Here is a 16,057-nt window from a genome sequence, read left to right as displayed (position 1 = left end):
TCCTTTTTTTTATTAAAAAAATTTTTTTTAACATCTTTATTGGAGTATAATTGCTTTACAATGGTGTGTTAGTTTCTGCTTTATAACAAAGTGAATCAGTTATACATATACATATATCCCCATATCTCCTCTCTCTTGCGTCTCCCTCCCACCCTCCCTATCCCGCCCCTCTAGGTGGTAGGACTTGTATTCTTCTTATTTTTTTAATTTTTTTTTTGAGAAAAGGACCGGGAAGGTCTTTTTTTTAAAAATAATTAATTAATTAATTAATTAATTTTTGGCTGTGTTGGTTCTTTGTTGCTGTGTGTGGGCTTTCTCTAGTTGCGGTGAGCAGGGGCTACTCTTCGTTGCGGTGCGCGGGTTTCTCATTGTCGTGGCTTCTCTTGTTGTGGAGCATGGGCTCTAGGCGAGCAGGCTTCAGTAGTTGTGGCACATGGGCTCAGTAGTTGTGGCTTGCGGTCTCTAGAGCTCAGGCTCAGTAGTTGTGGCGCGCGGGCTTAGTTGCTCTGCGGCATGTGGGATCTTCCCGGGCCAGGGCTTGAACCTGTGTCCCTTGCATTGGCAGGCAGATTCTTAACCACTGTGCCACCAGGGAAGCCCAGGACTTGTATTCTTAAAACTCAATAAGAACACAACCCAATTTAAAACTCAACAAGAGATCTAACGGGGACTTCGTTAAAGAAGATATACAGATGGCAGATAAGCACATGAAAAGGTGCTCAACATCATATGTCATTAGAGAATTGAAAGTAAAATGAGATACCACTACCCACCTGCTACAGTGGCTTGAGTCCAAAACACTGAGAACATTTACATTGACTTATTAACTTTGCTCAGAGAATGGCCTCTTGTATCAGTTTATTTTGTAAATAGTAGTAGTGTTAAGTCTCACAAATATTTTCTATTGCCTAATTCTTTGATAAGAAAAAGGATGTAGTAAAGACACTTGCTTTTTGTTTTAAGTTTACCTATTTTATTACCCGGTTATCATACTTACTCCTGAGATGATTAGAATGACTGTGTGGTTTCTCTTGCCTTGTGTTATTTAATCTCAGAGATCAAGATTTTTATTTTATTTTTCTCCCCCTCACAAAATTAGGAGACTTCCTGTGATCAAAGTGAAGGTTCTTGTTCTTCTGAAGAAGAAGAATGGAAAAGTGATAGAAGAAGTGAAAGTGACAGTGAGAGTTCAAGGTACCTGTTTTTACTCGTTTTAATCTTCTAAGCATTTTAGCCTTGACGCTGAATGGAATCATACTTGAATGGCATTCAAGGTGTAAGAGCTTCCAACTGTGGAACAACTAACATTGAGTTTTTAGTACATTTAAAAGGAGAAGAAAGCTGGATTAACAGCTGTTTCTAAATATTTTGAGTTTTTTTTTTTTGGACTATAAAACATTTGAGCCAACAGTGTAAATATGTGTACTCAAAACATCAATTTAGTCTTGGGCTACGTTTATAAAGAGGAGTATACAATGTCTTTGTGGTAAAATCACCGTTAAATTTATTACTAGTTAGTGCATATGTTGATGAAAGTTCAATTAATTATCAAGAAGAAAAAAAAAAGGAATTTTATTCAAGCCAAACTGAGGATTATAACCGGGAAGCAGATTCTCAGGAAGCTCTGAGAACTGTTCCACCTGTTAGAAGCTGAAGGCATGGTCATGTACATTTTCAAGACAAATGATGGTACATCAGGATGACATACTGCTATTTTATATAAAGTTCACCAAGGATACGTAGTCCAGGTAAACTTTTACAAAGTGAGCACCAAGTACTGTGACCCCCTACAGAGCTGGGAAAGAATGTTATTCTTTTAAGAAGTTAAATTGCTAATGTCAGAAGAAAGAAAAAAATTTGATCTTTACTGTTGAGCAGGCACTCCCATCTTTGAGCAGCTCTAGTTAATGTGTAATGCCAATGCCCGCTGCACATTAGGGAGGGTGGAGGCCCAAATGGACACAGAGAGAGAATTTTATGTTTAACTTTTCTTGTCCTGCCTTAAAATATAAACTTTATTTTATCATACGTATTATCTTTTGTTTAGTTTTGGTATCCAAATTTCATGGGACTAAGATGTTAACATCTGTTCCTTGTCTTGGTAAATGTCAACTTTGTCCTGGCAAATGCTCCAGCCAGAAACCTGGACATCATTCTCTCTTCATAACATTTCCATCACCAAGTCTAGAAAATTCTCCCTTCTAAATAGGACTCAGATTATTTTAATTTCCATTGATACTGTGCTTTACACACCACCATACCATACTCCTGGCTTCCTTTCTTGTCTTCTTTTATTCTGTTATGCTTAGGAGCTGGAGTGATTTCTAGAGCACTTGTCTAACCTTGTTTTTGTTTGTTAACTTAATTTTAATTGTGGTGAAATATACAGAACATAAAATTCACCATCTTAACTGTTTTTAATTGTACAGTTCAGTAGTGTTAAGTACATTCACAGTGTTGTGCACCCAATCTCCAGAACTCATTTCGTCTTGCAAAACCAAGACTGTGTACCTACTAAACAGCAGTTCGCCACTCCACGCCACCCACCCCTGGCACCCACCACTGTCCTTCCTGTCTCTATATTCACTGTCTTTTAATTCAACTTTTCTTGAATTTTATTGTACAAAGCAGATGCTCTTAAGATTTTTAAAACAGCTCTTTTTATAACATAAAATATAATACAAAAATAATATTTGTAATAGCTTTTGGAACTGTGTGTTTTATCAAGCCTGAGAGGTATGTGGTTGGACAATGATGGCCCCAGTAGAGGATTTTTATCCTTTTCTGTGTTTGCTAAAGCTGGGAGTGGGCCAGGGGCTAGTTTTCTAGTTTCCTGTTTGACTCTGCTTTTGCTCCAGGGTAGGTTAGGACTAGGCCCTCTCTGGGATCTTTTCTCGTATCAGGGAGAGTCCCCCTCTTGGCAAGAAGCTTTGTCCACTTAGAGCTTTCTGTTCTGTGCTTTCTTTGTGGCTCTCAGTGTAGTCACTGACGGTTTGTCCTTCCAGTTAGAAATTCTAGCCCCATTTTGGAGCCTCCTACGGTTTAGGGGCCGCGCTGCTCTTCAGCACAGTCTCTCCTGCTTTCGTAGCTACACTTCACTTTTGGAAAGGGAGTTATTAGTTGGCTCTAGATGTTGCCTTCTATGAGGTCTCATCCAAATTATACTTAGAAAAAATTTCTCAGGCTCATATCCTTTCCTAATTCCCAGTGTCAGTGAAGATTTTTCTCCTTCTCATGGTCTCTGGTCATTTCAATATGCACTGATAGGGAGGGCAGTCGAAGCTTCCCAGGATCTTTTCTTTCCTCCTTGTTGTCTCTCCTCTCTTAAGGTTGTAGGATGAATTTACTCTTAGGGCTTAGATTCTGGTTCTGTATGACTGAGACTGTTTTCCTCCCTAGCGGCTCTTCATCTAGATACTCTGATTGGACGGCCGACGCAGGCATCAACCTGCAGCCTCCTTTACGAACGTCATCCCGTCGACGAATTACTCGGTTTCGTAGTAGTTCAGAGGACGAAATGTCTACTGAGAATGTATCTCCTCCAAAAAGGAGACGAAAGAGAAAGAAAGAAAATAAGCCTAAAAAAGAGGTAAGAAAAGTATATCTTTAAAAATACCATCTATCTACACTTTTATAGTTTCTGTCCATATTTAGGAATTAGAAATCTTTGGGAATTTGGAGGCTTTATTATTATTATTTTTTTGATCAATATACATCATCAGGAGTCAAACGTAAAACGCAAACAAACTTATTTTTGGAAAATCTCCTTGGTTATTAAAACTTCTCTAATCTGCTCTGAGTTGGACTTGGCACTTACACCTTTCTGAATCTGTAACTTAGAGGGAAAGCTCTGTTTTGCTCAGATCCCCACCATAACTCTTATTTTGTCCTCCAGTTCCAACACCAAAAATATACTTCAAGGCATTTTAAGATCCTTTCTTCTTGTTTTGTCTGCTGTTGTCCTGTTTCCCATTTTCATTTGACATGTTCTGTCTTCATACTTTTCTCCTAATTGTAATATTGCTATACCTTGTTCCATGTACAGTGCTACATGTGCTCCTGTCATATAGGTAGCTGTTGTTATTTAAAGATGCTATGTCTTTGTGTTAGGTATCTATTGCTGTGTAACAGATCATCTTGGAACTTAGCTTAAAAACAAGAAACATGTAGTATTTCATGTTTTGATGAATCAGGAATTTGGGAGCTGATTAGCTGATTTTTGGCTCATGATGTTGCAGTCATCATGTTAGCTTGGGTCACAGTTGTCTAAAGCCTTGACTGGGGGTGGACCTTTGAAGTTTGTTCATGGGACAGTTGGCTGCTGGCCTCAGTTCCTCACCATATGGGCCTCTCGATAGGGCTGCTTGGGTGTCATCTTGACATGGTAGCTGATTGTCCCCAGAGCAAGTAATCCAAAAATTAAGCAAGGGCTAAGCCTTTTATGACCTAGTCTTAGAAGTTGCACATTGTTACTTCTGCTTTTTTCAATTTGTTAGAAGTAGTTGGAGCCCACATTGAGTGGAGGATACCTAGGCTCCACCTCTTAAAGAGGAAAGGAGGAGTATCAAAGAATTTGTGGTTATATTTTTAAATTACCAGTCTTTTTAAAAAAAATTTTTTTCCATTATGGTTTATCACAGAATATTGAATATAGTTCCCTGTGCTATACAGTAGGACCTTGTTGTTTATCCATCCTAAATATAATAGTTTGCATTTGGTAACCCCAAACTCCCATTCCATCCCTGTACCACCCCCCTCCCCCTTGGCAACCACTAGTTGTTCTCTGTGTCTGTGAGTCTGTTTCTATTTCATAAAAGTTCATTTGTATCATATTTTAGATTCCACATGTGATACCATATGTAAAATTATCAGTCTTAAAACCTCAAATCAAGAGTAGACTCCCTGAGATGATTAGTCTGTGGTGAAATTCACTGTGGAGTCTTGGCAAAGCAGCCTTAATGTGTTGAAGAGGATCCAGCTGGAAATTAGACCCGCTTCATAGGATGTAAAGTGCTATGCAGAATCTGTTAGAAATTCAGGAGACGCTAGGAAAGTGCTTGGTAGATCTACAATGCTTGCACAGCTGATAATGTTCCTGTGTATGTTAAAGAACCAAATATGTATGCTGTTTAAAAACTAATCATTAGGTGACATGCTAATAAAACAACCATTCTGAATGGTGAAGTCTTTTGTTTTTCAATTAAACAGTGCACGCTGCCCCTTTCTATTCTATTAAACTTTGTTCTCTTCCCCTTGGCAGAATCTGCGGAGGATGACTCAGGCAGAGCTTGCAAACATGGAACGTTTATATGAATTTCATCCTCCGGTTTGGATAACTGACACCACACTTCGGAAGTCTCCTTTTGTGCCTCAAATGGGTGATGAGGTGAGAGTAATAAAGTTTAAAAATGTGAATAATGGAACGTAAAATTAATATTACTCTTAGGTTTTTATTTTTAAATGTATACTTCCCTTTTGTAGGTAATATATTTTCGACAGGGTCATGAAGCTTATATTGAGGCTGTCAGAAGAAATAACATTTATGAACTGAACCCTAACAAGGAGCCATGGAGAAAAATGGATCTTAGGGTAAGATGATGGTATTATTGAATCATTAAACATTTACCACATACATGTATAGTTAAATTATTTATAAATCCATTAAAAATAACCTACTTGGAGGTATACTTCATTACTACCTTTCTGTTAATTTCCAACTTAAAAACATTTCTGCTATTACCTGCTAAGCATTAAGGTCTAGTCAGAAGACATGCTTGTCACTGGGCACTCTGTACATTATTGGAAGGTAGCTTGGCTGTATATGTCATTAATCTTAAAATGACTGTACCCAGAACAGATTTTCAAAAGAAGTGCAAGTTTTCAAAAAAACCAATACAAATTGGAAAAAAAGGTTCGACCTCACATGTAATAAAATACAGAAAAAACTTTAGCTTCTCTGTACTTAACCAGTTTTATGTATATACATATTTTTAACATTTAAAGAAAGAAAATACCATGTTTTAACAAGTAGCAAAGGTTTAGGTTTGTTAATAGTTGTTCAACTTGGTGATAAGGGTGCATGAAACAGGTGCAGGCTCCCTATAGGGTATCTTGGCAGTTGGAATTGAAACTGAAAATATTTAGACCTTTTAAATCAGCAGTTCTACTTTTGGTAATTTAGGAAACAACCAGAGTGCATATAAATTTAAATTCTGTATCACTGTTTATAAAAACAAAAAATCAGGAAAAAATCCAGATATCCCACAGTACTGAACGAACCAAACCATGATATATTCACACATTTGGCTACTATGTAGAGCCCACCATGTTACCGAGGCTTTTAAAATGTTTGTAGAATGAATGTTAGGTATTCACAGTGTGTTACTAAGAGGAAAAACGGGATGTGAAATTCTGGTTTTGGTTATGATAAAAATTTAAAGACATATGGTCAACCAAAATAAATACATTAAAATGTTAGTGGTGATTACATGTAGAGTAGTATTACAGGTGATTTTTAATCTTTATACTTCATATTTTTGATACTTTCATTAACTATTAGAAGACGAAAAAACTCAGCGGCTCTACTTCTATGAATTTGGCTTTAGATACATTCAAATTTATGTCTCTTTCACTTATTACTGTGTACCTGAGGACAGCTGATGCTCATTTTTCTTGTTTTCTGTATTTACGAATTTGCCTTTCTCACTCACCAAAATCAGTACTCAAGGTGCTTTCTAGTCATCTGCAGACATGCACAGTGTGGCAAAAGATTTGAGTTGTCTGCCCAGCATGTTCTCAGCTGAGGTTGAACAAGGTGATACTTCCTTCTTTTGAGCTCTCATATTGTAAATAAGTGTTCTTTTTGCAGTCTATTCAGTGCCACATTAAACATTTTGCAGATTTTTGTGCTTTTTTTTCAGTTTTGTGTTGGTGACTTGCTGTTTAAGATGGTCCCCTAGCGTAGTGCTAAAGTTCTGTCTTGTGTTACTATGTACGAGAAGCTGATGATGTACCTTATGGAGAAAATCTGTGTGTTAGATAAGCTTCCTTTAGGCATGAGTCATAGTGCTGTTGGTTGTGAGTTCAATGTTAATGATTCAACAATGTAGATTAAATGACGTGTCTCGGGCTTCCCTGGTGGCGCAGTGGTTGAGAGTCCGCCTGCTGATGCAGGGGACATGGGTTTGTGCCTCGGTCCGGGAAGATCCCACATGCTGTGGAGCGGCTGGGCCCATGAGCCATGGCCGCTGAGCCTGTGCGTCCGGAGCCTGTGCTCTGCAACGGGAGAGGCCGCAACAGTGAGAGGCCCACGTACCACCAAAAAAAAAAAAAAAAAAAATGACGTGTCTTTACATAGAAATTCACATTATACAAGATACTATCTTAATTAGGTGACTGAAATGTTACGACTGGGGGCCTGTAGCCACCTAGCCTTGTATTCCCTCCAGGAGCAGTGGTTCAGTGTTCACTGGGAACTCACTAATTCATCATTTTGGGTGGCACTATAGAATAGTAAGAATGCTGCAGATAATGAGAACCAACTGTATTTTTAGTACTTTGTTTGGCACATTACAACAATAACATTTTGTGCAGTGAATAAATGGATGAATCATCTCATATTCTTAGTATTAAGGAAACAGGTATTGGGGGAAGGCTAATTACAGTGTAATGAGTAGGAGGCTGTATCATGGTAGGAAGTTTCTCCCTTTCCCTGTCTTACCCCTACTGCCTGGAATAGGTCATGGCACATAGATCTTAAACAAATATTTATTGAAATGTATTAGATAGAAATTTAATGTCAAGTTTTTGAAGAATAGTAAGCCAAATGCTTATATATTTTGATTTGCATAGTACAAAATTATATAAATGAAAATGTTTCTCTAGGAAGAGAAGAAAGCCAGAAGGAAATTCTGACTGTGCACAGTGGTTGTGTTTAGATACTGAGCTGATGGGTGATTTGTGTGTTCCTTCTTATACTTTTGTTGTGTTTTTTTCTAAAGTTGGTATATTCCTTACGTTAGAAACAGTGTTAAATAGCGGTCTTCAAAAAGATGTGAAGATTTAGCAAAAATGATTGTAATTAATGGTAAATTAAACCCTTCTTCTGGTTTGGAATCCTGAATTGTGAGCTGACTTAATTTGGCAATATGTGGAGAATTATCATCTTGAGGAATTGCTTTATTTTAACCATTTATTCTTTTAAAAATATCTGTTAAAGGATCAAGAGTTGGTCAAAATAGTTGGAATACGATATGAGGTTGGTCCCCCTACACTTTGTTGCCTCAAACTAGCGTTTATAGATCCTGCGACTGGAAAACTTATGGACAAATCTTTCTCTATTAGGTATGTGTTACTTTTTAAAAAATGGCATTATTTACATTTAGATTTTCCCTCTCGCTGATCAGCATGTCCTTTGCATTCAGCTGCAGGGTACATAGTAGAACACTGTGGACAGCCCAAGCTGTCAGTTGACGTTCTGATAGATGGGACCCACTGGAAGTACAAATGCTGGTACTGCAGCAGCAGCAGTTAGGCGGGAGCGTGTTTCATACATTTTTCTTGCCACTTAAATGTGTAGAGAATTCTGGCCTGAAGTGGAAATTGCTTCTGCATTTGTTTTTGAGAAAATGTTAGAATAATTTGCTAAACCTGTGCTGTCCAATATGGTAGCTGTTAGCCACGTGTGGCTGCCGAGTACTTGAACTGTCGCTAATTTGAATGGAGTGTGACGTAAGTGTACACATTGTAGTTTGAAGGCTTGGTATAAAGGCAAAGAAGGTAAAATAATCTCATTATTTTGTATTGATTATGTGGTGAAACAATATTTAGGATATATTGGGTTAAATAAAATATACTATTAAAATTAATTTCACTGGTTTCTTTTTACTTTAATAAGGCTAGTCAAAAATTAAAAGTTACGTATGTGGCTCCCATTGTATTTCTTTTGGACATTGCTGCTCTAGACTATAACCTGCTGTGTAGGAAATTTAACATTCTTTTATTTTTGTTTAGATATCATGATATGCCAGATGTTATTGACTTTCTTGTATTGCGTCAATTTTATGATGAAGCAAGACAGAGGAACTGGCAGTCTTGTAAGTCTGTCCTTACTGAATTTTATATATACCCTGAGAAATGAATCTCCCATTTTATTGCTCTAAATTTTTTGGTTTTGGTGCTGCTTATTATGGTGGATGCAAACATGTAAATTCTGGAAAGAAATATAAGACTGCTAAGTATATTTTGCTTAGGGCTTGGTATGGTATGTGACATTTTGGAAGGATGATTTCTTACTCCTGTAATATAGGCTAGAGTAGACCTTCTGTGTCCTTTCAGACTTGTCCACACTGCATTACTTCCATCTTTCATGTGACACTGGTATAATTCACAAAATTACCTGTAATATAAAACAATAAGAAAGTTGAAAAATAACACAATAATGTTCTGGTATGCCAGAATATCTTACCTTTGATAATCATATCAACCCAGACTTAAATAGGTTGACTTGAGGTAACCATTCCTTTAAAACATAAAAAATTTGTGTAAAACTTACGCTTTATAACCATGAATTGTGTGGGTCGACAGAAAAAATAAAATCACCTAAATGTAGGCACTAACTTTTGAATGTGGGTTTCTGAATGTGGTTCCAATGTGGTTTTCATGGTGGCTATTTAAGGCAGGCTGGTAGGCTCACTTGCTTGACTTGTGTAGGTTATTAATCTCCTCAGGACATAATTGATGACTGTAATTAGGCCAGCAACTGTAATAGTTACTTCACAGGTGTATATGTATTACTTTCCAGTATGTAATGCTGTCTGGGGAGCTCATGTATTGAGTTTGACTTTAGTCACCTAGGAGGATGAAAAGTCATTCTCCTTTTATCAATTTTAGTGAAATACTAAGTTCTACCTAGGCTGTGTCAGCTGGTGTACACATTCATAAATGATGTTCAGACCTCATTAATTTTCCTAATTCCTGCTGCCTTTTTCTGCAGGCAATAGAAACAGGTAAATAAATTCCCTGAGTTGTCCCTATTTGAAATGAAATCTTACCGGAGAGTGTGGCTGCTCTTAGTAGACTATTTTTAATGGTAACGTCCACACAAGTAATCAGGGTTATTTTGGGGACTGGAGGTGTAAAGGAAAGTTTTCTTGAAGAGAAACATTTAGCTACCAAAGACAAAACAGAACAAAACAAAAAACAAACCAGACAGCTGGAATATGTAGAAGTTAATGTTGTACAGCCAAGTCCCAAAGAACTTTATAGTTTCCTAGCCAATCTGGTTTTCCACCCCCATGATGTGTAAATTAGAAGCTCTCATTTCTACCAACATGCCCATTCAAAAAAATTTCTTAATCTCGATTCTCTACAAGTAAATGCTAGAGATTGATTCCTGACTACCCCTTGTAATTTGGTGGGTTTTGTTTTATTTTTGAGGTTGTGAAATTATTGTATCATATCTTCTATGCTAATTAATTTGTTTTTGCTCCCCCATAGAAAATCTTACCTCTTCTCCTGAAGTTTGAGCAGTTATTATAGGAAGTTGCTTGTGAGAACTTCTTACTGAGCAGATGTTTATCCTGCTTTTGACTAGCCAAAATAGGTTTATTTGAAAAATCTTAATGGAATAGAAATGCCCATTTTTACCATGAGAAAATGAATTTTTTAAGCCTCCTTTTAATTTAAAGTTTTTAGTCTTACACCAAATAACTATTTTTATCTCAACTGAAAGTATTCTAATGTTAGATAAATAGGGAAGACAAATATTACCTAACTAATTCTTGGTGTCAAAGACTGGCTCACTTAGTAACCATATATTTTTGTATTAGGTTTCTCAAAATGAAGCCCCTGGCTTTGTTATTATTACAGTAATACTTATTGTAACAAATATTATAATTGATATCTGTTAAATTAAGTTATTTACATTATAGAATTGGACGGAAATCATGGTGTTACATCAAAATTTTAGTATACTCCTTCCATTAAAAATGTTTGTTGTTAAAATTTATTAAGACTTTTTTTTAAAGTTGAAGTGTTTTGGAATATCTGTATTAATGAAATACTGTCAAAAATAGAATTTTATTAATGGTAGAAGGGTGGTGGGATGAGGGGCTTATGGGTTTCTAATGATTTGGAAGTAAAATATACATAAAGATCATGTTTATATAAATTTGAAAATATATTAACCTCAAAACATGTAGCTCCAATAGTTGTGATACTGCTATTTTTTTCAGTTTTACAGAATTTATTGAAAGCATACTTTCTTTAGTCACGACCATTTGTGGGGAATATTCTCTTTCTTGGGAGTGATATGTAGCTTTAATTTTGATTGATAATATTTCTGTAAAACTTTTCTTGAAGAAAGAATTGTTAATCTACCAAAGAATTATTAATGAAGGATAAGTAACTTTTTTTCATATTGATTTTGTTTTGAAAATGATGGGATGGATGGGAAGGAGGAGATAGGGTTATTACAGCAGTCTGTGTTTCTTTTGTAATATATATAAAACAAAGATCGAATACAGTTTCTTTCTCTAGAAGTTGTTAACAGTTATAGAATATATTTAGAAATGTATGTGTATAATCTAAAATCACTGAAGTCAGTTGAAGTATTCTTTCCAGTTACTTTGGTTTGTATAGGGAGCTCTCCTAAGGTCTGTTTGCCTGCTTTTATATTATGCTGACATAATGGGGTATGTGGATGTTTAATTCTTTTAAATAATAAATACGTATTTTCAAGGGTACATTTAGACCTGATTTTTATTATGAGATCTTAAGAATTAGAACACCGTTTTATGTGGAGATATTTATATAGCAGCAACTTTAGAAGAATCATGGATTAACTTCTGATCATACGTTTATAACTTGTTTTATTCAGGAAAAGTTACATATTTCATAAGTATATTTAATATGCTTATTAAATATTTATCGATTTGTATACATCATTGTAAAAGATTTTTGAGTTTTGTTAAATTTTGTTCTTTGTAATAGAACTTATTTTGCAGTGGGCATTTGGATCCATTAAATAATGGAACCTAGTCATAAACCGTTTTCATCAATTATATTATATGGTTTTATACCTTTGGTAAATTGCCGAGTGTAGTACTATGTCTTTTTCACATATGTTGTATCACTAAAGATTGCAGGTAAGTGGCGGAGAATGGCTAAGTTTAAGATAAAAATATTATTTGATTTGTTTTATCTGTCATAGTTATTTTGTAAGTTAAAAATGTTAACGTTAGCAAATTGATGTCTCAGACTTGGTCGTCTCTCTTATAGGTGACAGGTTTCGTTCTATCATTGACGATGCTTGGTGGTTTGGAACGGTACTGAGTCAAGAGCCGTATCAGCCACAGTACCCTGATAGTCATTTCCAGTGTTACATTGTTAGGTATGTATGCAGATGAAAACCAATCATCTACAAACATTTGTTCGTTGCGGCAGGTTGTGGTATGAATGGCGTGTTTCAGGTTAAAAATACACCATTGAGTTCTTTGTTAAGTCACGTCAGTCTCACCTTTGCAGCATCTCTCTAGAATTGCCTCTGTTACTGGTACCCACCTTGGTACAGGTTCTACTTGCTTCCCTGGGACCTATTTCCTCAACCCAATATTGCGGGATCATTGTTGAGGAGCACATGTTACTTCATTTCCCTTGTTCAAACAAAGTCTTTGCTGCCTTTCCCTTGGCTGTGGAAACAAAGTCCACATTCTGAAGTGTGGCATTCAAGGCCTTCACACTGTCTTTCTTCACTTACCCTGGGTACAGGCCACACAGGATTTCTGGTTTTGTCCTTGAATCCACCATACATTTTTATACTTGTTTGTTATAATCTATTCGAAAAAAGACATACTGTTAATATTTAAACTTACTGCTACAGTGAGGTTAATTTTTTCATTTTCTATCTTTTTGTTTACTCTTGTAGTGGGTACCTAGTTATTAGCCACAGTTTTTTTTTTATTTTTTTATTGGAGTGTAGTTGCTTTACAATGTTGTGTTAGTTTCTGCTTTACAGCAAAGTGAATCAACTATACATATACATATATCCCCTCTTTTTTGGATTTCCTTTCCATGTAGGTCACCACAGAGCATTGAGTAGAGCTCCCTGTGCTATACACAGTGTTCTCATTAGTTATCTATTTTATACGTGCTATCAATTGTCTTTATGAAAGGCTAGCCAGACTTTTTTTTTGGTTTTAACAGGTGGGACAATACTGAAATTGAAAAACTTAGCCCATGGGACATGGAACCAATACCTGATAATGGTATGTAATTTTTAAACAATGAAAATACATTTTCAAGTTTTTATGTTACTAATGCACATAGAGCACATTTGTGGTCTTTGAGAAACATTTTTAAATTATTATGGTAACTGTGAGCTTTACTAAAACAAGTGAACAGAATTATATGTATCTGGCTCCTTAATTCTTATCCTGTTTCCAGCTTGTTGCTCGCTGTATCTTAGTCACCAACTGTCATTTCTCATGTAATTGTGCTTTAGTCTCTTCTTGCTCTCCTTCACATAGCCTCCATTTCTCTTTCCTCATCCTTATTCTTTTACCCTTGTTCTTTCTTCAGAGAAGAGCTGTAACCTGACTTCTGTCTGTCTTTTGCATTACCTCAACTTGTCTGAGAGGTAGAGGTCTCTGTTCCAAAGGCCGTCTCTTCTCCAGTGCTTGCTGGTCCCACTCCTTTGAACTTCTCTTGGACCTGGTATTTACACTTAGTTCATTCCCTCCAACAATTTTAGTTTCCTCCTTCCTATCTCCATTCAAGTTTGGACTTGTGTCTTGTACCTTAAAACAGCTTTCATTTCATTTTCTTGAACATTTTGCTACTGAATTACTTCACTCTTGTTAGACTTTTTTTTTTTTTTTTTTTTTTTTTTGCGGTACGCGGGCCTCTCACTGCTGTGGCCTCTCCCGTTGCGGAGCACAGTCTCCGGATGCGCAGGCTCAGCGGCCATGGCTCACGGGCCCAGCCGCTCCGCGGCATGTGGGATCTTCCCAGACCAGGGCACGAACCCGTGTCCCCTGCATCGGCAGGCGGACTCTCAACCACTGCGCCACCAGGGAAGCCCTTGTTAGACTTTTTGAAGGGGTACCCTTTATATCTGTTGCCTCCCATCTCTCCACTGTCAAGCTTTCTTTTATATTAGTGTTGATTCAACATAAAAACATGCAAGAACTTGTGTCCTTCCACATCCACCATTTTTGACACATGAAATCTTTGTGTTTTCTTCTTGTGTCTGCCTTAAGGGTCAAGCCCTTTTTCCTTTGTGTTTTATTCTCTGACTATCTCCATCAACTGTTGCCTTGCTTTACTTTGGAAATAAGGAGTTTTTTTTTTTTTTCTCTCTCTCTTTTTTTTAAACATCTGTATTGGAGTATAATTGCTTTACAATGGTATGTTAGTTTCTGCTGTATAACAAAGTGAATTAGCTATACAGATACATATATCCCCATATCTTCTCTCTCTTGCGTCTCCCTCCCACCCTCCCTTTGCCACCCCTCTAGGTGACCACAAAGCACTGAGCTGATCTCCCTGTGCTATGCGGCTGCTTGCCACTAAGGAGTTTTTTTCAAAAAAATTTTTTTTAAATAACTACACTCTTAAAAGTCACCAGTGACTCCTTTATTAAATTTTCTTTTGAGCTTAGTATCTTAACAAATAATACTTAGCAATATGAAATGACATTTTGCATTGTATAAAGCATATATAGATAAGTGAAAACCAACATTTTTTTGAGGTCTTACTCTGCTGCTAAGAACTTTATATGTATCCATTCATTTAATCTTACTCTGAGGTGATGCTCTATTATTAATTTTACAGATGAAGGAACTCAGGCTCAGAGCGTTTTCAGTAACTTAGCTAAGTCACACACCTCTAGAAAGGATAGGAGTTTGGATTCTAGCCTAAGCCATCTGGCACCAACCAGTGCTTTTAACTGCTAGTTATAGCTGCTGCTTTGTAGATGATACCAAATCAATAAAAGCACTTACATAAAGAGATTTTACATGTTAATGAGGCCAATAAGTCTTTAGAAGAGTTATCAAAAGACATGAACAGGCAGAAAAATAAATTTGGAGGCATATGAAGAAAAGCTCATTTGCATTATCAGTCTCGGAAAGGTATATTAAAATAATAATATTTTAAATAATAATTTAAAATATTAAAATATCGTTTTACCTATCACATTGTTAGATTGATATGTTTGTCTTCTTTCTGTTGACATTTTTCTCCTTTTTTAAAAAATAGTTTTCAAGAAACTATTCTCTGAATATTTACATTGCCTCTTGTTCTTTTTTAAAATGTGCATACTCCTCCATTATCAATTTTTCCTGCATTTTTTTTTTTTTTTTTTTTTTTTTTTTTGTGGTACGTGGGCCTCTCACTGTTGTGGCCTCTCCCGCTGTGGAGCACAGGCTCCGGACGCGCAGGCTCAGCGGCCGCGGCTCACGGGCCCAGCCGCTCAGTGGCATGTGGGATCTTCCCAGACTGGGGCACGAACCCGTGTCCCCTGCATCGGCAGGCAGACTCCCAACCACTGCGCCACCAGGGAGGCCCTTTACTGCACTTTTTAAACATTTCATTTTGAAATAATTTCAAACTTAAGAATATTACAGAAAGAGTACGAAGAATTTCTGAACACCCAATTTTCTCAAATGTTAACATCTTAACACAAGTATAGTGCATTTATCAAAATCAGGAAATACCATTGATACAATTCTAATCTTACCTTTTTCAAATTTTGACCATGGTCCTAATGTTCTTTCACACATTGGATTTCATTGCCATGTCTTCTTAGTCTCCTTTAGTCTGGAATCCCTGAATCTTTCCATTATCTTTCATGACCATGACAGTTTTGAAGAGCACCGGCCACTTTGTAGAATTTCCCTCAGGTTGCATTTGTCTGATGTTTCCTCATGATTGAGTCCAGAGTTTGCATATTTGGCAAGAGTGTCAGAGAAGTGACGTTGTGTCTTTCTCAGTGCATCATATCAGGAGGCATGTGACAGCAGTTTGTCCTGTTACTGGGAATATTAACTTTAATCAT

General features: G+C 36.6%; 1 protein-coding gene across 1 annotated transcript in view; it reads left to right on the top strand.

Annotated features, from left to right (window-relative positions):
• BRWD1 (bromodomain and WD repeat domain containing 1) overlaps window positions 1-16,057 on the top strand; it is a 111,664-nt gene that overhangs the window by 70,605 nt on the left and 25,002 nt on the right. Inside the window, exons 22-29 of the mRNA XM_079704143.1 lie at window positions 1,100-1,194; window positions 3,400-3,589; window positions 5,261-5,386; window positions 5,482-5,589; window positions 8,219-8,343; window positions 9,013-9,095; window positions 12,280-12,391; window positions 13,204-13,265. Coding sequence (XP_079560269.1) covers window positions 1,100-1,194; window positions 3,400-3,589; window positions 5,261-5,386; window positions 5,482-5,589; window positions 8,219-8,343; window positions 9,013-9,095; window positions 12,280-12,391; window positions 13,204-13,265 — 901 coding nt within the window. The remainder of the gene's footprint in view (window positions 1-1,099; window positions 1,195-3,399; window positions 3,590-5,260; window positions 5,387-5,481; window positions 5,590-8,218; window positions 8,344-9,012; window positions 9,096-12,279; window positions 12,392-13,203; window positions 13,266-16,057) is intronic.

Source organism: Hyperoodon ampullatus, assembly GCF_949752795.1.
Source record: "Hyperoodon ampullatus genome assembly, chromosome: 5".
NCBI lineage: Eukaryota > Metazoa > Chordata > Mammalia > Artiodactyla > Ziphiidae > Hyperoodon > Hyperoodon ampullatus.
Note: the sequence above shows the minus strand (reverse complement) of the source record. Positions and strands in the feature narration are given on the sequence as shown.